Source organism: Staurois parvus, unplaced genomic scaffold (genome assembly GCF_062004578.1).
Source record: "Staurois parvus isolate SC_StPar_1 unplaced genomic scaffold, SC_StPar_1.0 ptg000668l, whole genome shotgun sequence".
Classification (NCBI taxonomy): Eukaryota; Metazoa; Chordata; class Amphibia; order Anura; family Ranidae; genus Staurois; species Staurois parvus.
In genome coordinates, this window is record NW_028318464.1 from 7474027 (window position 1) to 7499012 (window position 24986).

General features: G+C 41.2%; 1 protein-coding gene across 1 annotated transcript in view; it reads right to left on the bottom strand.

Moving 5' to 3' along the window:
• CCDC9 (coiled-coil domain containing 9) overlaps positions 1-24986 on the bottom strand; it is a 99514-nt gene that overhangs the window by 22931 nt on the left and 51597 nt on the right. Inside the window, exon 13 of the mRNA XM_089652007.1 lies at positions 5166-5357. Within this exon, the coding sequence (XP_089508133.1) occupies positions 5166-5357 (192 nt within the window). The remainder of the gene's footprint in view (positions 1-5165; positions 5358-24986) is intronic.

The following is a 24986-nucleotide window of genomic DNA, read 5'->3' on the forward strand; positions in this document are numbered from 1 at the left end:
CCAAAAAGGTAGCGATATCCTTGTTTTGAGCTGTATTATCAGGTGATGATGGAGTATCATGGAGCTGTTCCTGGATGCTGAGAGGGTCCTGTAAGAGATGTCTGGAGTTGCCTTGTATACCGATTGTGTGCCAGATGATTCCACTATTCTTACCCATACCAAGATGACCACAGAGGATAATATAGATACATGTGCTTTAATATTGCGCTTCTGGTGAGTGCAATCATGTTACCGGTTCCTATTACAGATATCACAAGCAAGGATTCCACAGATTACTTTTGGACTATATTTGATGTTGCTAATTATACGTCATAATATTTCATCATACATGAAAGTCACTTTTTTCTTATATATTTATTCACCTATTTATACGTCAACATATGACGGTACACTTTATATTTATATTCATGATATCACTTTCAGCAGAATCAAGCGCTCACGTCAGTCACTTTATATCATTTTAACGCTGCATTTTTTTTACATATAGGATCAAAGGAAAGTTGAATGCAGCAATGTACAGAGACATCATTGATGATAACCTGTTCCAGAGCACTCTGGACCGTAGACTAGGGCGACGGTTCATCTATCAACAGAACAATCCTAAGCACACGGTCCACATAACAAAGGAGTGGCTACGGCCTACTCTGTGCATGTCCTGGTGTGGCCCAGCCAGAGCCCAGACTTGAACCTGATTAAACATCTCTGGAGAGATCTGAAAATGGCTGTGCACCGACGCTCCCCATAGAACCTGACGGAGCTTGAGAGGTACTGCAAATTTTCTATTTTTAATAAATTGCAAAGATTTCAGAACAAACCTCTTTCCTGTTGTCATTATGGGATATTGTTAGTAGAATGTTGAGAAATAAAATGAATTTAATTCATTTTGGAATAAGACTGTAACATAACAAAATGTGGCAAACGTTAAGTGCTGTGAATACTTTCTGGATGCACTGTATCTGCTCTGTGCAATGGTTTTGCACAGAGCGGCCCCAAACCTCCCCTTTTGTTGTCCCCTGGCTGCACGCTCAGCTCCTCCTCCCTTCCCACTGCCTACATAGCAAGCCACATACTATGGGAGCACTTGGGCAGGCCTAATCCCTAGCCGAGCTCTGTGAGTCTACTGACACCAACAGCATGACTCATATCAGCTCCATCCTCACAAGATTTGATTGACAACAGCAGGAGCCAATAGCCTTTAGAACCAATGGTTTTGCACAGAGCGGCCCCAAACCTCCTCTTTTGTTGTCCCCTGGCTGCACTCTCGGCTCCTCCTCCCTTCCCACTGCCTACATAGCAAGACACATACTATGGGAGCACTTGGGCGGGCCTAATCCCTAGCCGAGCTCTGTGAGTCTACTGCCACAAACAGCATGACTCATATCGGCTCCATCCTCACAAGATTTGATTGACAACAGCAGAAGCCAATAGTCTTTAGAACCACTTCAGAAATAAGCCTCTAATCAACCTGTTTGATCCGATTTTGTTTTTCTATAGGAAAGGAGATAGACAGGTTACAACCCTTGTCAGCCATCTTCATTGATAGAAAGTAAGGGGTATTTTGTTTTTGTTTTGTAAGGAAGGTTTGTTTTCTAACCTTTCCCTACATTAAAAATAACTTTTGATTGCAGCTCCACCTTCCACCTTGAATCCTGGAATTTTTTTTGTCTTGTCATTTTTTTGGTACTGGTCATGTGGTCGCAGCTGAATGAGAGGAGTTGGGAGTGTGTGGATGACTATCAGTCATAATGAACAAGAAACAGCCAGTGAGCAGATCTGTCTGAAAACTTTGCCCTTCTTAGGCAGACACCTTGGGGTTTATTTACTAAAGCTGGAGAGTCCAAAATCAGACTCCCTTCTGCATAGAAACCAATCAGCTTCTAACCTCAGCTTGTTCAATGAAGCTTTGGCAATGAAACCTGGAAGCTGATTGGTTTCTATGCAGAAGGGAGTCTGATTTGGGACTCTCCAGCTTTAGTAAATAAACCCCCTTGTGACCATTGGTTTTTAACAGCCATGTAATTTGCACAGAATGGAAGAAGAAATTGGGCATTTAAAAAGAGAAAGCATTTGTACCGCCTATCAAAATTATATACTAATTTATCTCCTTTGTGCTTTAGGGGATGTGGTTATTTAGGTACTATTTATCATATTTTGTGGAAGGGCCCTAGGATTAGGGGATTTTGAATGGCATTTTTGCTTTGATGCAAAGGGTCACTGGGGTTTCTGTATAGCAGTCTCCACAAATTGCATTACTTGGGTGATCCTGTTGCAACCATTCCTAATAATCAGCAATTATTTTTATGCTTTTGGCAGCCAAAATTGCTATTGCCAGATCATGGAAGAAGCCCAAAGTGTCCGTGTCCGATGCTAAGCAACAAATGTCATGGATTATGGTACATGAACAGATTGCTAGTACTGTGAATGATATCGAGAAGCCGTTTGAGAAGGTCAGGATTCCCAATATGTGAATGTATCACTCTCCATTCTAGATAAGTCTGGTCATGTGACGAGGGGGACTTTATGGTCCTTTAAGATGTCTTTCCTTTTTTTTTCTTTTCTGTTTCTACTTTTCTTCACTCTTAGTACATTAAGGTTTATTATCTCTGTGACAGATTTCTTTGTTGTAAAGAAAAAAGTGTTCACTAACAATATTCTGCATCTAAACTGTATCACGGGCTCCTGTCTGCGTACGTTGGCTTTCTTTTATTATGGCTTTTGGATCACTACAAGTTCCTCAGTATCTAAAATACTATCATATTCACCTGTTAACCTACAACAGTAAATTTTTCACAGGGTTTTTTTCGCTTGACAATAAAAAAAAATTGAACATAAAGAGAAAGCATTCTCTGCAGCATTTTGTTTCTTTAACCACTTGCCCTCTAGAGGATTTACCCCTCTTCCTGACCGGGCCATTTTTTTGCATTACGGCGCTGCGTTACTTTAACTGACAATTGCGTGGTCATGCAATGCTGCACCCAAATTAAATTTACGTCCTTTTTTTCTCACAAATAGAGCTTTAGCGCAGGGTGGTGTTTGACTGTCTGGTGGGTTTTTTTTTGCTATAAAAAAAAAAAAAAAAAAAAAAAAAAAGACAAAATTTGACTTTTTGCTATTAAACATGTCCAGTAATTTAAAAAATCTAACTTCATCATAAATTTAGGCCAAAATGTATTCTGCTACATATCTTTGCTAAAAAAAAAAAAAAATCCCAATACGTGTAAATTTAATGGTTTACGTGAAAGTTATAGCGTTTACAAATGGCAGTATATATACTGGGATTTTTTATTTTTTTTTTTTACTAGTAAGGGTGGCGATCAGCGACTTATAGTGGGACAGAGGCAGGCATTTTGACAATGGGGGGAACTGACTTGGCATCAATAACATCCCCAGTGACACCAATACAGTGATCAGTGCTAATAAAAAACACTGACACTGTACTAATGGCACTGGGCAGGAAAGGGGTTAACATGTGGGGTGATCAAGGGTTAACTGTGTGCTGTTTTACTGTAGGCTGTGTGTTTTCAACTGTAAGCACACTGCTTTGTATGGCTCTGTTATGCAGAACCATACAAAAGCAGTGTGCAGGAGCCAACAGGGGAGAGAACTGTAATGTTTACATACAGTTCTCTCCCCCCCGTCAGTAATGCTCGGCAATCACCGGGTGTCGGCGAGTAATCACTGGTCGGGATCCTGTGATTGACAGCAGAGGCCGCGACCCCTACCCGGAAATGCAAAATTACGTATATATACACATATGATTTTGTGCACCCGTCGCCCTTTAGCAGTATTTCTGCTATAGGGCAGCAGGAAATGGGATTCATATTCAACTGTAGGTCATAACAGAATGGAACAGCCATAAAACAAAACATTGCAAACAAAATGTCCCCTTTCCAAAAGTCTGCATATTCCTAGTTCTTAATCCTGTGTATTACCCCCTTTAGCATCAATGACAACTTGCAGTCTTTTGTAATAGTTGTCTATGAGGCCCCAAATTCTTGCAGGTGGTATAGCTGCTCATTCATCTTGGGAAAATGCCTCCAGAACATGCAAAGTCTTTGGTTGTCTTGCATGAACTACACATCTGAGATCTCCCCAGAGTGGCTCAATAATATTAAGGTAACAAGACTGTTATGGCTACTCCAAAACCTTCAAACTTTTGGAGGATCAACTTCCACTGGAGGATCAACTTGGCCCTGTGCTTAGGGTCATTGTCGTGCTGGAAAGTCCAAGAGCGTCCCATGCGCATCTTTTGTGCAGAAGAATACAAATTATCATTGAGCCACCACCATGCGTCACAGTGAGGATGGCATTCTTGTCACTGTAGGCATTGTTGACCCCTCTCAAAACACAGTGCTTATAGTAGAGACCATAAAGCTCAATTTTGGTCTTGTCACTCCAGATTACAGTATGCCAGAAACTGAGGTGTGTCAAGGTGTTTTCAGGCATATTGTAAACCAAATTTTTTGTGACATTGACGCAGTAAAGGCTTCTTTCTGGCAACTCAACCATGCAGCTCATTTTTGTTCAAGTATTGTCGTACTGTGCTCCTTGAAACAACCATACTTTCTTTTTCTAAAGCAGCCTGTATTTCTCCTGAGCTGTGGGTTTTTCTTTGTATCCCAAACAATTCTTCTGGCAGTTGAGGCTGCAGTCTCTTGGTCTACCTGACCATGGCTTGGTATCAAGAGATCCCCAAATTTTTCACTTCTTAATAATTGATTGAACAGTACTGACTGGCATATTCAAGGCTTTGATATTTTTTTATATCATTTTCCATCTTTATAAACTTCCAATATCTTGTTACGCTAGTCTTTTGACAGTTGTTCTCTGCTCCCCATGAATCAGTATCTAGCCTGCTCAGTGCATTCATGTGAGAGCTAACAAACTCATTGACTATTTATACACAGACACTGAATGCAATTTAAAAAGCCACAGATGTGGGAAATTAACCCTTAACTGCCATTTTAACCAGTGTGTGTCACCTTGTGTATCTGTACCAAGGCCAAATATTCCAGAGTATGTAAACTTTTGATCAGGACCATTTGGGTGATTTCTGTTATTGTGACTTATAAAGAAACCAAACAACTTTGTGATAACAAATGGCTTCATAGGATCACTATCCATAAGCGAAATTGCCATAATATGATATTGAGAGAACAGATTACCTTGATTTGTACTGCTGTCAGGATCTCTTTCCAGAGGAAGTGTTAAGGCACCCACCAATGGCTCACCTCCTGGGGACTCTTTAACAGGTTTCTGTTTTTGGTCTGCCTGAACCTCAGGGGATTGCAATGAACTGGATTCTATACTGGATGCCACGACTCCTTCTTGATCCAGACTGGGGTTTTGAGTGCTGTCTGTGGAATTACAAACACAGGATTTACTTAGTATAAAAGTTGAGTATTGGCACAGAAGGTCAAGCTGTATCAAGACCAGGGGTATGTTTAGAACTGTAGGCACAACGGATTGATAATCATTTGTAAAAACTACTTTTTAACTGTATAGTTCACTAAACAAGGAGAAGGATAGAGAATTTCACACTTCCTGAACTGTATAGAGCATTGCAATGGCTCTCAAAATCCCAGGCATCTAGTTAATCCTACAGTTCTCTTGCTTAATCATGCCATAAATGACTATAGATAGAGTAGGAAAACAAAATAGGGAAAAGGTTATAGTTTGAATGGAAACTTAGTGCTGCCCTTTGTCCTCCTGGCCTAGGCACTGGCCCATAAGTACTATTATGCTACATACAGGCCTGGCCAAGACCAGAGTAAAATTTAGCTGCTTTCTAGAAAACACAGCAGTCTTATATTTGTGTACCCTATAGCTAGCTTTCTGAGAGATGACTGCCACTCAAAGATAGATAAATCTTGTCTAGCTCTTCTGAACAGTAAATTCATCACAGCTAAACCAATTCCACTGAGCCTGAACCATATATTTCAATTGTTTTTCCTGCAGTAGTGTACCAATTGCTATCCGAAAGAAGTGCCCATGGAGAAGTTGAATTTTTGGCTTCTCAGACTAACCCAAGGATTAAAATACAAAGTGTTTTAAGCAGTGGAGTTGATTTACTAAAGGCAAATAGGCTGTTCATGGGAAGTTTCCTCAGAGCTTAGTGAGTGTGGTGAAAATCCACTTTGCAAAAAATACCTAAATCATGTTCAAGGAAAATAAAAAAAAAAAAAATAAAAAAAGTTTTTGCTGCATGTTTGGCTGATGGATGTCAACAGAGCTTCGACTCATTCACTAAGATCTACAGAAACTTTCCTTGCAAAGTGAATAGTCTATATAGACAAAATATGTAGCGCTAAAAGAATTGATGATACAAAATGAATATTAAAGCGTACATAATAAACGTGTGCAAATGAGCAAAGTTATTTGGCACTGAAACCAATGATGTGAGTCAATATGGTATATCACAGGAAAAAGGTGCATATAGTGACATTGGTGACAAAGTCAATCTATCCGGTGGTAGAGAAATGGTGAAACAATCCGTGACTTCTGTGGCTTAGAGAATAAATGTTGATTGCACTAACCAGATAGCGCAATCTTTTGGAGTAAATAAGACCTACTCCTGGTCATCTGGATCTGGAGCACTGCAACATGAAAGGTCATCAGGCCAGCAGCATCCAGGTAATATGCGTCCAAGGGGGATAGCCCATCTCCAGGTATTCAGTCATCAGCCACCAGGGGGATCTTACATCAGCCCTGGTGGCTGATGACTGAATACACTAACAATAAGGATAGCTGATGAGCAGAAAATGTAGGACAGTTCACACATTAATGGTCACTGATATCGATAGTGTACCTGTGAGTAAAAAAAAAACGCAATATTTTTTATTCTAAAAAGGTATAAAAGGGCAACATAAACTAGTGTGATATTTGACAGTTTTTGATAAATTGTGTCAATATCTGGTTTGATGGATGTAGCAGCAATTCTCAATGAATTCTCAAGGTGCTCATCAGATATTTTGGTTCTAATTTTGCCCTTTGTGTGCTTCATCCTTGAAAATAGTTGCTCACAAATATAGGTGCTGCTGAAAACTGATGACATAAATAAGGCGTGATTGTGAATAATGGGAGATTTTTCTTTGGGAAGATAAAAAAAAAAAAACACTTATAAAGTCCAGTAAACAGACACTGTCAAATGTTTCTCCAACCGCATGTGTTTGCATAAATGCATATTCAGAATTTTTGTTTTTTAAATCAACATTTTTAAAATAAGTTTACAATTTTGTGTTGAGCCGCAATCATAGCTATCTTGGGCAGAATGCGGCCCGTGGGTCGCAAGTTGGACAACCCTGGTGTAGAGGATCTTTAATAATATATATTTTCTAATTATGTAACAAAAAGTGTGTAAAGTCTAGTAATTCACTGGAAGGTAACAGTGGTCATGATGTACTAGTCAGTATCAAGGTAAGGATAAATTTGGCTGCTCTGTTGATTAAGCTTAGTGATGCTTTAAAGAAGAGATTATTGGGAGACAGAGTGTAATGTCCTTTCAGTAATAAATGTTTTAGTGTATTTTAGAGAAGATGAAGTTTGCTGCCTGCTGACATTCAGTGGGGAAAATAATTATTTGATCCTCTAAATTCTTTTCAGTGAGCAAACTTACAAAAGCTGCAAAGGTCTACATGTTTTATCATAGGTGTATTTTAAATGATAGAGACAGAATACCAACCAGAAATTCATAAAAAACACACAATACAAACGTGTTGCAATTCAGTGAGTAAAATATGTATTTGATCCCTTACCAACCAACAATGATTCTGACTCCCACAGACTGACTATGTGCTCATGTGGTACACAGATTAGGCCTGTCAATTTAAGAAGGTGCTCATAACAACAACTCATTATGTGTATAAAAGACACCTGTCCACAGAATCTCTTTCTTGGGCTTCACCATGGGCAAGACCAAAGAGCTGTCAAAGGGCGTCAGGGACAAGATTGTAGACCTGCACAAGGTTGGAATGGACTACAAGACCATCAGCAAGAAGCTTGGTGAGAAGAAGACAACTGTTGAAGAGCTTATTTGCAAATGGAAGAAATATAAAATAATCATCAATCGCCCTCGGTCTGGAGCTCCATGCAAGATTTCACCTCATGGGGTAAGGATGATCATGAGAAAAGTGAGGGATCAGCCCAGAACTACATGGAACAGAACACAACACGCCACCATGGAATGAAATCCTGCAGCTTCCACAAGGTCCCCCTCCTCAAGAAGGCACACGCACAGGCCCGTCTGAAGTTTGCCAATGAACATCTAAATGATTCAGAGATAGATTGAGAGGAAGTGCTATTGTCTGATGGGACCAAAATTTAGCTCTTTGGCATTAACTCAACTCGCCATGTTTGGATGAAGAAAAATGCTGACTATGACCCTAAGAACACCATCCCTACAGCCAAGCATGGAAGTGGAAAACTTATGCTTTGGGGCTATTTCTCTGCTAAAGGTTTAGGGCGACTTTGCCGCATTGAGGGGCCAAAGGACGGGGCCATGTATTGTAAAATCTTGGATGAGAACCTTCTTCCTTCAGCCAGAAAACTGAAGATGGGTTGTGGATGGGTCTTCCAGCATGACAATGACCCAAAACATACCACCAAGGCAACAAAGGAGTGGCTCAAGAATAAGTACAATAAGGTCATGGAGCGCCCTAGGCAGTCTCCAGAGCTTAATCCTATAGAAAATGTATGGAAGGAGCTGAAACTGAGTTACCAAGCAACATTCAAGAAACCTTAAGGATTTAAAGAAGATCTGTAAAGAAGAGTGGATCAAAATACCTCTTGAGATGTGTGCAAACCTGGTAACCAAATAAACAAAGTGCAGCGCTTTAAAACAGGTTTAAAAAGTTCGACCTCAAAAGTTCGACCAAGGATCGATCTAAAGACACACGTTTAAATGTTCATATGATCAAAATAGGCAATATGTGAACACAGCTGGAAATCTGGTCCGGGAAATGGCAAGAATGCGCACTCACCGACCGCACATAGGAAATGCGCGTATACGTGTATCCAATCAAAACGAATGTAGATATCCCACAGAGAGAGATGTCCTCAATCGATCTGCTGGGCTGATGGATCAATCACAGGCACATGTTCCTTCCAGGTACAGGTGTTCCTCCTCTGGATGATATGTATCTGTGTCTGCCTACCCCTCAGTGGGGTTTAAGAAGTGGGAAAATACTCATGGTGTAGTATGTCAAATATTTATTGATAGAAGTGATTAAAAGCTAGGTCAGTAATGTCACTGGCAATGTGCCATATAACACATATACAAAAGTGAAGAAGTAAGTTACTGACCCTTTAAGAGCAAGCACCCAGACCTCCTCGTGGTCTGGGTGATAAAGAGGCGTCACAGGCTGTCAGTTCCTCCTGAGGCCTTTCGTGCTAAGGCACATCTTCAGAGGGGATGCTGACAGCTCTGTGACCGACGCCAAATGAATATGTAGAGAGAATGCGGGATTCGCGCATGCGCAATAGATCGCCGCCATTTTCCGGAGGACCATACCACTGCGCATGCGCGCACATCGAAGCGCCATTTTGCCATAGATATATAGAACTGTCAGCAGTGGGATAACTAGCCATGCTGACAGGACGCATATACAGCGCAATTGAGCCTAAAGCATATGGCTCAGAGTACCCAGGGGAGTAGACCAGCAAGATCTTTTAGTTTGTATCCCAATAAAACGGCAACGGTGCCTCATTGATTAGTTCACCATAGTTAAGGTGACACAATAAGGGGGTGATGTGAATGGACCCATATTATGAAAAAAGCGCTCCGAGTGCCCAGGTTACAGACATTGACAATAATCCGAACCTCATTACATGCAAGTAATTGACGGTCTGTCAGAGAATAGTTCTCCACCGCTATTGGTCAGTATATTTGTATCTAGAGACGCCATTATTATGCCAGATCAAGATGCATCTCTTAATTAATAATTCTTCACCAGTTTAAGGTAAAGGTTAAATTGGCATTAATATATGGCAAATATAGATGGTCCAGGTGCAAAATAATTTGTATACCATTAGACATATTCAAATATATACATATGAGTGACATATCATTTCCATACACAAAGAAATAAATAGATAGCTTATAATTATAGAATGGTAAATTGAATAAAATGGCTTATAATCAAATAAACCAAATAAAATAACATAAAAATAGAAATAGATAAAACTCAGCTAGGGGTAATGTCTAGAATATCTAATGTCCTACTCAATGATTGATCCTGTCTTTAGAGACACCAACTCATTACCAGAGATATATATATAGGTTGTGCATGCTACGCACCTCCAATTAATACAAGAGTATACATGTGTTACTATGTGGTGATTAAACGTGTTCACCACATATATTGGATAATGTAAAAATGACACTAATTCATCCTTGACATATCTAAGGTGCTCACGGTGCAGTAGTCATCAACCCGTGTATGGTATTATATTTCTAAGAAGTCACGATTACCGCCAGCAGTATATAAGAAGGAATAATTCCTTATGTGCTAGCTCTTATAACTAAAATCAGGAGTAATGGCATAAATACTAGTGATAAGATTAAAATGGAACCTGGTAACCAACTACAAGAAATGTCTTGTTTGCCAACAAGGGTTACTACACCAAGTACAGTGCCTTGAAAAAGTATTCATATCCCTTGAAATTTTCCACATTTTGTGATGTTACAACCAAAAATGTAAATGTGTTTTATTGGTATTTCATGTGATAGACCAACACAAAGTGGCACATAATTGTGAGGTGGAAGGAAAATAAATGTTTGAATTTTTTTACAAATTCATATCTGAAAAGTGTAGTGAGCATTTTTTTTTTTTTTTTTTTTTTTTTTTTAAGTCATTTCAAGTAACATCTAATGCTGGCCATAGTTTTTAAAAAAAAAAATATGAGCAGATTCCTCCATTCACAGAACCATGGTGGATGGGGGACACTCCACCTTCCCAAACTGGGACATTGTATTCTGACATTGAGACTCTCCGCTGTCAGAATACACTGATCATCATCTGCTGATCGACAAAAGTTTCCCAACATTCCTGTTCTGTACAGAACAAACTTCTGTTGAACAGGAACACACACACGGATTGAAATTTAGCTGGTACCTGCTGAACCAGCCAAATTTCAATCCAACAGTGGCTAGCTTAACTCTATAACAACCTAACCTTGTACAGCGCTCAAACAAGCAAACACAGAAACAAAAGGTGTCTTAACTGGTTAGGGTTTAGCATCACAGCCTTCTGAAATATATTTTAGTGCATCTAAAACCAAGTACAAAAATGTAATATTTTGCACTCTAGTTACTGCATTGTTTATTTTCACCTTGACCCCTGGTTCACACTGATGTGAATCTAATGCGGTTCTGATGCATTCCAGAACGCATAGATTAGCTTGTCAAGGGAGATAACATGGCTTTCTATAAAAGCTGTTCACACCTATGCATTCCAGAAGCGTTGCAATTTCCAAAAGAGTCCTGTATGTTAGGCGCGATGCAGTGCGTTTTTGAGCCCCATAGACTTGAATGGAAACAGCAGTAAAAAGAAAATGCATAGGTATTTAAAGGACATGTGATTTCAGTGTGAGATACACCTATTTCTAATGTCACAAAATTACCCAGAACAGAAATCGCAGCAGTGTAAAATTGCAGCAGAATTGCTGCAGAAGCAACTACTCCTGAAATCACACTTAGAAACCGCACTGCTTCAGTGTAAACCAGGGCTAAGAGTCTAGCAAAAACTCACTTCCTGTGCTAAGTTGAAAAAACACTTGCTCACTATAAAGTACAGCAGTGGCCAAAAGTTTTGAGAATGACACAAATAATAATTGTCACAAAGTCTGCTGCTTCAGTGTTTTTAGATCTTTTTGTCAGATGTTACTATGATATACTGAAGTATAATTACAAGCATTTCATAAGTGTCAAAGGCTTTTATTGACAATTACATTAAGTGTATGCAGTCAATTTAGTGTATGGCCAAGCTTTAGTTCATTTTCATCGCAAAGAGGGACTTTGCAATAATTGCAATTCATCTGATCACTCTTCATAACTTTCTGGAGTATGTGCAAATGGCCATCATAAAAACGGAGGCTGCAGCCTTTGTGAAAATTGATATTTGAGTCATTCTGAAAACGTTTGCTCACAGCCGTTTCTATGAAGGAGAGATAAAGATTAAGACAGGGCACAATCAACCTTGTGCAGTAAGAAACACAATCTGGGGAATTCAATAAAACAGTAATGCCACTTTTCAGGCAGTATGTCCCCTTTACTGGTATATGTATAACTGCTGAAACAAATATTACTGGATATCTCTAAGAGTTCCTCGATTACATTTAGTGTGATACTGTTTTGTCCTGAGGAAGTGGAAATAATCAGTGCAACGAGCTTAAAAGTGGAAGGAACTCCGCCATTGACTATGACCTCTTCTTGTATTTTAGTAATATACTTGGAACAACAAAAAGTAATGAAAATTTATTAGGTTGTCAATGGTGTCACATGCTCCTCTTTTTTTTGGAACAGATAAAGTTTTTCTGTGTATACACGTTAGGTTATTTAGTGGCATTTTAGGATCACTTCTGATCCATTCATTATTATACATGTTAACCCCTTCATGACCAAGGGTAAAAACACACCTTAACACCCAGACCCAATTTTGCAACTTTGACATGCATTAGTAAAACTGTACATATCATCGCAATCTTGCAGATCGCCGCTGACAGAACAGAGCTCTGCCTTGTCAGTCTCCTCAGCAATCAACGGGTGGCGGCACAAATCCATTAGGTGGCACCTGTTGATTGGCTTCTGCTGTGTCCAAACACAGCAGAAGAGGCGCTTCAGCGGTAGGCGTGTGCCCCTCCCCCTTTAGTGGCAGAAGTGCAAAATCATGTTTTTATATATGATTTTGCCCAGAAAGTTCGCCCTGTAGCAGTAAATCTGCTATACAGCAGTTGGAAGTCATCATACAGTATGTTAGGGACAGTTGTGTAACGAGAGATACTTTTTATTGAATGTATTTTTTTTAATTATTATTTTGGCATTGGGAACCCATTCCCACTTTTCCAAGCCTTTTGTTTGATAATAGCTTGATTATTAGCTCAGAATTGAACAACAAGATTTCCCCCACCCCCCATATTTCATTGAAGTTAGTCACAAAGTTTGCGAATTTCAATTAAGCTTTGAAAAACCAAGGCAGATTTGCTCATCCCCAACTTCAAAGAGCTTTAGTCTTCTTTTTACTATCCCATGCCACATGGGAAAAATGGAAGTAACTATCTTTTTTCAGCAATTATGTAATTCTTCCTTCCAGCAAAACAGAAAACAGTTTCAATGCAGGAGGGCTTTGTATAGCAAGTCCATAGAATAAAACTAAAGAGAGAATGAAAGAAAGCGTCCTGATCATTGGTCAGCTCACATATAAAAAGGCCTGTGGACAGCTATGACAACTTAAAGGTTCCGCTAACAGTTAAGACCTGGACCTAGGACTGACAGTTTTAGGCTACATTCACATCGACAATTTAGGCCAGTGTGAATTGCAGCAGTTGAAAATCTTTTGATTCCTGCTGCTGCGAGCAGCTATCTGCACAGCCAGCATTTACCTGCAGTAATTGCTGCTGGATGCCCACAAAGTGTGTTCAGCATCGATCACTGCAGCTAATCGCTGGCTGTGCGCAATGTAGCCTTCAGGCTCCAGGACCCAGACCAGAACTAATTAAGATCTGAAAGAACAAATCCTCCACAGCAGTCATAGATCCTGGTGCCCTGCAACATGTGCAAGTGAGAAACTTAGGTGACATATACAGTGCCCACAGTCCTGCTGTCTAGTGCCTCACAATATATATATATACACACACACACACACACACACACTAGGTCCCCCTTTTGTCCCCAAAACAACCTTGTCCCATTAAAGCATGCATGCCACATATGCATAATTCGACTGAGATCTGGAGAATTTGGAGGCCACATCAACACTCCAAACTAGTGTTCCTCAAACCATTCTTGAATCATATTTGCAGTGTGGCAGGGTGCATTATCTTGCTGAAAGTGACCACTGCCACACGGAATGTCATTTCCATGAAGGGGTGTACTTGGTCAGCAACAATGTTTAGGTATCATCCACATGAATGGCAGGAGCCAATGTTTTCCAGCAGAACATTGCCCAAAGCATCACACTGCCTCCGCCAGCTTGCCTCCTTCCCATACTACATCCTGGTATCATCTTTTTTCCCCAAGTAAGAAATTCACACGCACCTGGCCATCCACAAGATGTAAAAGAAACCATGATTCATCGGACCAGGCCACCTTCTATTGCTCTGTGGTCCAGTTCTTTCGCTTACATGCCTATTGACAGCAGGAATGAGTCACTGTGATGTAGGGATCTTTTCCATTGTGCTTTTATAGTCGGACGGGGGACTGCACCCCCTGCATTCCCCTCCCAGCTTTATTAGCTGGGAATGAGGAATATATTTTAGCAGAAAATATTTTAGCAAAGAACGCACCCCTGTCACACCCCCCGATCACAGGGTCCATGACAAACTAAAGTCATGATCAAAGAATATTTACACTCACTAGAGTTTTTTCACCTTTACTGTTCCTTTGTACTAGCATTTACAATAACTGATGTAAATCTGATAGATGGATGTAGACCTTCGTGCAGTAATAATAAAGCTTATATTTATTTATACAGTTCTGCACCAGGGCAAAAGAGGAAGAAATATTTGAAATTATGGAAGTCATGTGGCTGCACCAATGATTATTTAGACGAATCCTTATGCCACAAGTTTTTTGTTTTATAATGGTAATTACAGCAGACCTTACAAAATGCAAGCTTTCCATACTTGCCCCCACCCCTTACATATCTTAAGATTCTCAATACTTCTATGCTCTTTCATTTACATTTGATTGTAAACTGATGAAGTTTGCTGTGAAGAAAAAAAAAAAAAAAAAAACAAACTACAAACCCAGGCAGACACTGACTTTAGAATTTTTTTTCATGAATCTGTATCAAACACTTTGACCAGGGAAAGGAAGGAAGTGGTACAGTCAAAAACCGTGGAGTTCAGCGTAAGTGATGAACAGGGGCAGACTGACCATTTGGAAACTCGGGCACTGCCTGAGGGCCCGGGGTCAGTAGGGGGCCCCATGAGATGCCCCTGGTACCTTTTTCATAGGCTTTTTTTAGTTTGGGCAAGGACACAGGGGCCCCATGATTCCCTATTGCCCATGAGTTGTCAGTCCTCTCCTGGTGATGAACCAGACCTAGGCGAGTAGCTATTTTTAACTGCTTGAAATCTCACATCTCTTTTAAAACACAGGTCTATGTATTGTTTATGCTACACTACATTGCGCTATGGTACCATCTTCTGAGAGGGTGAAGAGTGGACCACATGCATACCTGTTGTGTGTGTAAGCATATGTCTGTTTTATTATGCGCAACCTGAATGTTGTTATTCTTCTGCTCCTTTTGTAACCCATTCTATAGGGCAAAAATCCCAAGTTCCCAGGTTTTATGCTGTGCTCCAAATCAGAAAGTAAACAAAAAACTTCCTATATCTTCTCAGACTCATCCAGATGCTCCTTGTGTCTCACAGGTTCCCCCTCTCAAACTCGGAGGATGGAGGAGCAGGCAGCACCAGCAGGGTACTGCCAGAAGAGGAGGTAAGGGGGTGTGTCTCTCTCTCTCTCTCTCTCTCTCTCTCTCTCTCTCTCTCTCTCTCTCTCTCTCTCTCTCTCTCTCTCTCTCTCTCTCTCTCTCTCTCTCTCTCTCTCTCTCTATATATATCTATATATATATATATATATATATATATATATATATATATCTTTTAGCAGTAACCATGTTTCTGCTATCACTTAGGCTAGGTTCAGATCTTTGCATGTCCAAACATGCACAAAGTCGTGAACTTTCCCAACACGCAAAGACGCATGCTGTTCTTTAGCAGATATGCGGCAGTGCCGTTAATTGTTATGGCACCCCCCCACACATCTGCAAACACATTTTCACATGCCCCAATCCGCATAGTCCTGCAGTACCATGATGTTTGGTGTGGAGCATTTTTGGTAAAGAGACAGGGACTTTTCTGCATTTTTCACACATAGGGCAGCAGTTTGCAATGAATGGGTTGCCCCATACACGATGCACAGAAACATGCTGGAAAGGTGTGCCCCTGCTGCAAGTGTAAATCAAGACTTACTGTAGATCACTCTCTAAGCCTGAAGCTGGTAGTAAAATCCAATCTAATCCTACAAACTCCTTTAGGCCCCTTTCACATGGGGCCGACTGTTTTTATCAGCAGTGGATCTGTCTGCTCATGCCCTGCTGATCAGAGTGGGCAAATTACAGGTCTGTGTCCTCTCAGTTTATACAGAATGGACACATATAGAGCCCACTTTGCTCTATGGACAGCTGGGTGTAAATCGACAGCCCTCCAATCCAATCCACCTAGACAGATGAGAATAGAGCCTTTTCCATTTTTTTTTTTCTTAGCGGACCAGATTGGATTAGATTGGAGGTAGGCAGGTATAAATGAACACAAGTCCATTTACGCCAGCTAGTCCAGAGGGTAGGGGTGAACAGACTGTCCAAAAAAACTGATAGGCAGACCTGATCGGACCCCTTCGTGTGAAAAGGAGCCTTAGAGAGATTTACTAAAAACTGCAAGAAATGATCTGATATAAATTGAATAAATTGTTTGGGTTGCTCGTTGGACTACATGGTTGTTGGTAAATCTGATGAGGCTGCTAGCTGGCTGGTGCCTTACTTAGTTCAAAAATTCTTTGTAAGTTCTGTAAGAACTGCCATCCTATTAACAGAAGGTGCGTGGCGTGACTGTGAAACGTTTCCTGTAATGTGTAAACACATTTCGGTTGATGTGCCCACATCCAGTTTGCTTTTAGATGGACAATTATGGCTTACATACATTTAAGGCAAAATGAAGGAAAGTATGTAGATGTCTGAATAAAAAGCAGAAACCACAATTGGTTACTGCTACACTTGCCATTTCAGCAGCTAATACTATATATTTCCTGGATTAATGAACATCAGCCTACATAAAGAAGTCTGCATGTCCATCCTTAAATAATGCATCTTGAAAATTAGAAATTTGACAAAACCTTGTTCCCAGTTTCGCATTAGAAAAGCATCATTTGCAAGTAATTTCTACAAGCAATGTGTTTTTCCTTTACAGTAAGAAGGTACTGTATAATATTCCATGATCTAGTACTTCCCCAGCTGCTACAGGAAAAACCAAAAACTGGTAAGAAACCACTGAAAATATTCATTACTGTTAGACATTCATCCAGGGATCTACTTTTTTGGGGGTTTATTTAGTATAAGCTTAAAGTAGAAGTATGTGTAAAATGCAAAAACTGCAGTCTTTTATTTAGGGTCCCTGCACACTAGCATTTTTTTTTTTTTTAAAAGATAAGTTCACCTTTCATAACATGTTGCATGTTACACCCATATTCACGTTGTAACATGTTATGATCGGCTCCCGCTCCCCTGCTTTGACAGCACCCCCCTCGCTAGCTGTCAAATTTTAAAAAAACCGTGGCCGTGCAGGGCTCTGCCCGCCTAGCTGCGTCACTCATTCACGGTTTTCTGTGCATGAGAAACTACAAGTCCCAGCAACCTTAGTGGCTGTTGGCTTGTAGTTCTCAATGAACTACCACGGTGCTGTGGAGCACTGTGGTAGTCTATTGAGTCTTCCTGTCCGTACATCCCATATGGGCAAGCAGATATATTGACAGATCTGCAGGAGACTTGTATGGCACCAGTGATCTAGTTTAGAAATGGTTCCCATAGATGTCAATTTACTGTAATCCGCACTTGAACTGGACCGCAGTGCTCAGTAATAGGACAGGACTCTTTTTTTAAACTGCACTGAATCCACACCACCAGTGCACCAGACATATGTGAACATGCACCATAGGAAGCAATGTTGTTTTGCATGTCATGCAGTTTGGATGCGGTTCAAACCGCATCCAATCCACATATATGTGAACTGGCAATAAAGTGCTGTTAGACCTCTTTGTGCCCGAGGTAGAACATTCTGGTAAGCAGCAGTGTGGATAATTGGTGGTTTGTGTACAAAGCTGGCGTATTGACACACATTTTCTCTCTCTTCATGGTGGATTCTCTTTTTTTCTCTAGGTGGATCTTTGGCCATTTGTCCTAAGAAATTGACTGAAGGACAATTGTGACAATTTATTTGAATAATTCATGCTCTTTATACACTTGTGTTTTTTTATTCATATGGTTATTCATTGGTGGATTTTCATATTTATGGATGGTTATAATTTCATATATGAAATTTTACATATAAAAATTTAAAATGACAGTACTGCACATTATAAACTGCAAGTGCTGGAATAAGGATTTTAACAAATAGTTTACTGGGAACGTTTATTGTATTGTGCTCCATGTTTAAAGTGATTGTAATGCCTTATTTTTGTTAGTTAAAATTTTAAAAGAGGTTTATACACTGCTCGAAAAAATTAAAGGAACACTTTTTAATCAGAGTATAGCATTAAGTCAATTAAACTCATGGGATATTGATCTGGTCAGTTAAGTAGCCGAGGGGGTTGTTAATTTCATTAACACCAAAGCAGCTGCAACTGATTAACAACAGGTGCACTAGATGGGCAACAATGAGATGACTCCCAAAAACAGGAATGGTTTTACAAGTAAGGCCACTGACATTTTTTTCCTTACTCATCTTTTCTGACTGTTTTTCACTAGTTTTGCATTTGGCTAGGGTCAGTGTCACTACTGGTAGCATGAGGCGTTACCTGGACCCAACAGAGGTTCCACAGGCAGTCCAACTCCTCCAGGATGGCACATCAATATGTGCCATTGCCAGAAGGTTTGCTGTGACTCCCCGCAGTTTCAAGAGCATGGAGGCGATTCCAGGAGATAGGCAGTTACTCTAGGAGAGCTGGACAGAGCCGTAGAAGGTCCTTATCCCATCAGGACGACCAGTATCTGCTCCTCTGTGCAAGGAGGAACAGGATGAGCACTGCCAGAGCCCTACAAAAATGACCTCCAGCAGGCCACTGGTGTGAATATCTGACCAATCAACAACAGACTTCATGAGGGTGGCCTGAGAGCCCGACATCCTCTAGTGGGCCCTGTGCTCACCGCCTGGCACCATAAAGCTCAGCATTTGCCATTGAACACCAGAATAGGTTCACCCCAAGCACGTGACAGACATGAAGGGGTCTGGAGAAGCCATGGAGAACGTTATGCTGCCTGTAACATCGTTCAGCGAGACCTTTTTGGTGGTGGGTCAGTGATAGTCTGGGGAGGGATATCCTTGGAGGGACGCACAGACCTCTACAGGCTAGACAATGGTACCCTGACTGCCATTAGGTATCGGGATGAAATCCTTGGACCCATTGTCAGACCCTACACTGATGCAGTGGGTCCTGGGTTCCTCCAGGTACACAACAATCAAAAAAGCAGAGTTTAGTGAGCGCTTGAACAAATACACAGCAGCTGTACACCAAAAAAGGCACCATATACAACCTTCTGAAACGTAAAATATTCAAAAAAGGGGGGAGGTGCAGCGCTATACAAAACAACAGACACTAATGAAATTAAAAGTCAAACATATAATGGATAGTGACTGTGTGCAAATAAAATAAAGCCACTAGATGGTGGCTATAAAGTGAAAGAGGTGCAAAATAAATAAATAAGAGTCCAATGAAGGGGTGCTCTTAAGATCCAGGATGATCCTCAGACGTCCAATGATTGGAACAGCCAGGTGATAAATATTATAAGGATTGCGCACTCACCAGATACGCAATCTTTATGCGCATTTGTACATCAAATCACTGGACCTCTGCTGTCATCAAATTGGTCTGGTCAGATCTGGTCATATGGCTCTTGCTGCCTGGCACTCGGATAGATGCGGCTGCTCTGTAGATCTGGCTGGTTTTCACCAGAGCTCAAATAAACAGAGAAGGCCACATAGTGTAATATCCTTGAGGTATTTTATTTAGTATACAGGCACAGGGTAGCAGAAACAACTCAATCATAAAAATTACTGACCCAGATGTAAACAAAGATGGCCGCCGGGGCCCCTCGTGGCGCCGGCGGCGTGGCGTCCAACCTACTGTAGCGCTCTGACGCGTTTCGAGCAAAGGCTCGTACTCATAGGGGTGCAGCTTACAGTGGTGGACGCTGGTGACACTGTTTAAATACGGAAGACGGCGCATGCGCGGTATGCCGCGCGCCATCTTCCGTGTGCCGTATGTCTCCGCGACGGGTGCCATTTTGTTGTAGCCCAACCTGATGGCGCATGCGCAGACACCATTATCGGGTGCACGGAGACCAACAGCAGCAGCAATGCTATGAACACCAGGGACAGATCAGATCAATAATATGGCAATGTAAATCCACTATGTAAGATCATAGATGGATAGTATTAATATGGACACGGTCAAATATGAATATTAGTAAACCAATCCAGAATGTTAAATAACTCATTTTTGCCATGATATCAATTACCATAATTAATCATTAAATGCTATATATGAATATACAATTATTATTCACACGGGAATAAAATGCAAATAAAATCACTAAAAAAATTAATTAAAAATGATTACAAAAATTAATTTAAAAAATGCACCTGGTGATCATGCATATAAGAATCAAAGAGTATATAAATGGGTATCAAAAATATGTAATCTGTCACACATAAATAAGCATGGATAAGTGACAATTAATGAATTGTTTAGATATATAAATAATCCACCTAAAAATTATACACCTAAAAATTAATATAGGTAAAAACCAAGAATAAAAAACAGGAACATACACAATAACAATTTAACCAACATTAACATGATAATGAAAATATAAAGTATCACATACACCTAAAAAAACATTAGTGCATGCAAATATTAAAATAATCAGTATTAAAATCGCCTGGATAACAAGGAGAAATTACCGCCATGATATCAAAAGGAAGAAACCATGTAATATCAGAAAAAAAAATATACATATATACTAAGATCAATATAGAAAAGGTATCCAGATAGTCAAAGTCAGCTATTATCAATAAAACTATTGATATCCAGTTCTATATTAAGTCCCTTCGGTCGCATACAGTCCATCTGGAATATCCATTTTGTTTCCATTCGCGAGACTGCTCTTTTTTTATTTATGCCTCTCCAGTGGGCTTGTACTATGTCAATTCCCGCAAAATGCAAGGAAGACGGATCTCTATTGTGATGGGTCCTATAGTGTAATGATAATGAATGGTCTTTAAAGCCCTTTTTGATGTTATTGACGTGTTCACGAAGCCTGTCCCCAAGTCTCCTCGTGGTGCGCCCAATGTACTGTTTTTTGCACGGACATTGCAAAAGATAGACAACATATTTACTGTAACATGATATGAAGTTATTGATTTTGAATGTCGTGCCAGTACTGGTGGATATGAAATTATCAACTCTCTTTTTCCTTCTACCATTACAGGTGCAAATAATGCACTTGTTGCACGGGAAAAAACCGACAGTATTGTCTAAAAAGGAAATGCTCTTAGGGGGGTTGATAATATTTGGGGCTATTAAATTTCTCAGAGATTGAGCTCTTCTATAGGTGATCTCAGGCTTATCGGGAAGAATTTTGGTCAGCACTGGATCCGCTTTCAGAATTTTCCAATTCTGATTAATGATCCTAGAAATGGTCTTATATTGTCTAGAAAAGGTAGTCACAAAAGGGACAGATTTTTTGTGGCTTTTGTGAGATATTGTCAGCAAGCAAGGATTCTCTATCCATATTTCCTATCTCATGCATAGTGCGGGTGAGACATAATTCGTCGTATCCTTTTTCCAAAAAAAGGATCATCGTCTGAGGATCATCCTGGATCTTAAGAGCACCCCTTCATTGGACTCTATTTATTTATTTTGCACCTCTCACTTTATAGCCACCATCTAGTGGCTTTATTTTATTTGCACACAGTCACTATCCATTATATGTTTGACTTATAATTTCATTAGTGTCTGTTGTTTTGTATAGCGCTGCACCTCCCCCCTTTTTTGAATAGGTACACAACAATGCCCGGCCTTGTGGAGAGAGCATGCAAGCAGTTCCTGGAGGATGAAGGAATTGATACCATTGAATGGCCCCCACGATCGCCTGACCTAAATCCAATAGAATACCTCTAGGATATCATGATTCGGTCCATCCAATGCCGCCAGGTTGCACCTCAGACTGTCCAGCATCTTGTCTCAGTAGGAGCATGCCCCGACGTGGTCAGGCATGCATATAAGCATGTGGGGACCATACGAACTACTGAATACCATTTTGAATTGCTGCAATTAAATTTCAGCAAAATGGACTAGCTTGCTGCATTATTTTTTTCACTTTTTCAGGGTCTTTGAATTCAGTCCTCTGTAGGTTGATAATTTTCATTTCCATCAAACCATGGGGCATCCTTACAATCCTAACACATTACCCAGTCCATATCAGTATAGATATCCAGCATGATATTTTTCCCCATTGAGATCAGATGAGTTTTCATAGTGTTCCTTTAATTTTTATGAGCAGTGTACTTACCTATTCTGTGCAATGACATTGGACAGAGCAGCACCTTACCCCCTCTTCTGGAGTCCCCCACTGACGCGGTCTGCTTCTCCTCTCCTGCATGCTCCCTCATAGCAATCTGTGCTTTGGGGGCACATGTGTAGGTACATTCCCGAGCTGGGCTGTGTGTACCCATAGGCACACACAGCGTGATGTGGCCTCAACCTCTGCTCTCTTCTCACAGGTTTTGACTAACATCAGCGGGAGCCATGGGCTTCCAATGTTGCTTGAGTGTCCTGTGAGACTAGGAAGAGGGGAGAGAAGAGTTGCAGCCGGGTACGGCACTGGATCTAGAGAGGCAAATGTTGGGTTGTGTGCAGGGAAAGCATCAAGTTAAAAAATGCTGAGGGTTTAATAAGTGCCCACAGCTCCCTCAATACTTACCTGAGCCTCATCATGATCTAGCGATGTGAATGATAGCCTCGGCTGTTCAGGGTATATACCTCGTCATTGGCTGAGACAACAAGTGGGAGCCACTGTACAAAGAAGCCTTTAGCTGAACTTTAAAGCCCACTGAATTTTCCATTTTCATCAGTCATTGTGGATATGTTGTCTTTTATTTTGACATACGATGCTTTCAACTTTGACAGTTCCCACTACCTCCAAATGCTGGGGGTGGCGATGGGAACGACATATGCCCCACCGGATGCCAACCTTAACCGGTGTGGGGTTTGGGTTAGCGTCATTTTTTCATGTGATGAATTGTCAGTCTGCTTCTGCGCAGATATAAATCAATGACATTGTCATTTTTTGGATGGCTCCCAGTGATTTATTGAGGCATTTTGTGGATGAACTTACCGTATTTTTCGCTCCATAAGACGCACTTTTTTCCCCAAAAAAAAGGGGGGAAAATCTCAGTGCGTCTTATGGAGCGAATATAAAGCGGCCGGTCAGGTATTTTTGCGGCCACCATGTCAGAATACCGGGCCGGCCGCTCAGCTGTTCCTCGCTCCAGCGCTACACAGTCTTCCTGCGCTGGCTTCTGTGACAGCCGGGTGCCCACTGCGCATGTGCTGCGCTTTGTGAATGATGCCAACCTTAACCGGTGTGGGGTTTGGGTTAGCGTCATTTTTTCATGTGATGAATTGTCAGTCTGCTTCTGCGCAGATATAAATCAATGACATTGTCATTTTTTGGATGGCTCCCAGCGATTTATTGAGGCATTTTGTGGATGAACTTACCGTACTTTTCACTCCATAAGACGCACTTTTTTCCCCAAAAAAAAGGGGGGAAAATCTCAGTGCGTCTTATGGAGCGAATATAAAGCGGCCGGTCAGGTATTTTTGCGGCCACCATGTCAGAATACCGGGCCGGCCGCTCAGCTGTTCTCTCCTGCAGGGCCTTACCTGTTCCTCGCTCCAGCGCTACACAGTCTTCCTGCGCTGGCTTCTGTGACAGCCGGGTGCCCACTGCGCATGTGCTGCGCTTTGTGAATGATCCGGTGTCTTCTGGGACACATGAAAGGTCCCAGAAGGCGCCGGGCCATTCACAAAGAGCAGCGCTTCTCGCACATGCGCAGTGGGCACCCGGCTGTCACAGAAGCCGGCCCGGGAAGAAGAGGGAAGGACAACTCCGCGGAAGTGGGAGCGGGTACCTGTCAAATTCAGGTACCCGCTCCCCCTCCCTCCTCAAAGGTCAGCAGTCTCCGGTCATCCCCTGCACTGTGTCCGCAGTCTCCGGTCATCCCCTGCACTGTGTCCGCAGTCTCCGGTCATCCCCTGCACTGTGTCCGCAGTCTCCGGTCATCCCCTGCACTGTGTCCGCAGTCTCCGGTCATCCCCTGCACTGTGTCCGCAGTCTCCGGTCATCCCCTGCACTGTGTCCGCAGTCTCCGGTCATCCCCTGCACTGTGTCCGCAGTCTCTGGTCATCCCCTGCACTGTGTCCGCAGTCTCTGGTCATCCCCTGTACTGTGTCTGCAGTCCATTGGTTCAGAATATTTTTTTTTCTTGTTTTTCACCTCTAAAACCTAGGTGCGTCTTATGGTCAGGTGCGTCTTATGGAGCGAAAAATACGGTAATCAAAACAATTTTAAATTTATCTTCACACTAAATTGGGATCATGAATGTTTGCCTTTTTTGGATTTATGCATCCGAAAAAAACCTGATGGGTTAATTGTGATGGACGTATATCGTAAAAGCACAACAGGAAATTCACTCCATTTTAGGAGCGCTCATCCTGCTCATCTAAAAAATTCATTACCTATGGTCCAATATCTGAGAGCTAAATGTAATTGCAGTGACAAATCAGATAACAAAAAACAAGCAGATAATCTTTACAAAAAATTTAAGGATTGTGGCTATAGTAATAGGTCTTTAAAGAAAGCATATAGTGAAGCTGACAAGAGCCCACGGGCTTTACTCCTTTTTCAAGGTGAGGTGCCGACAAGTGGACA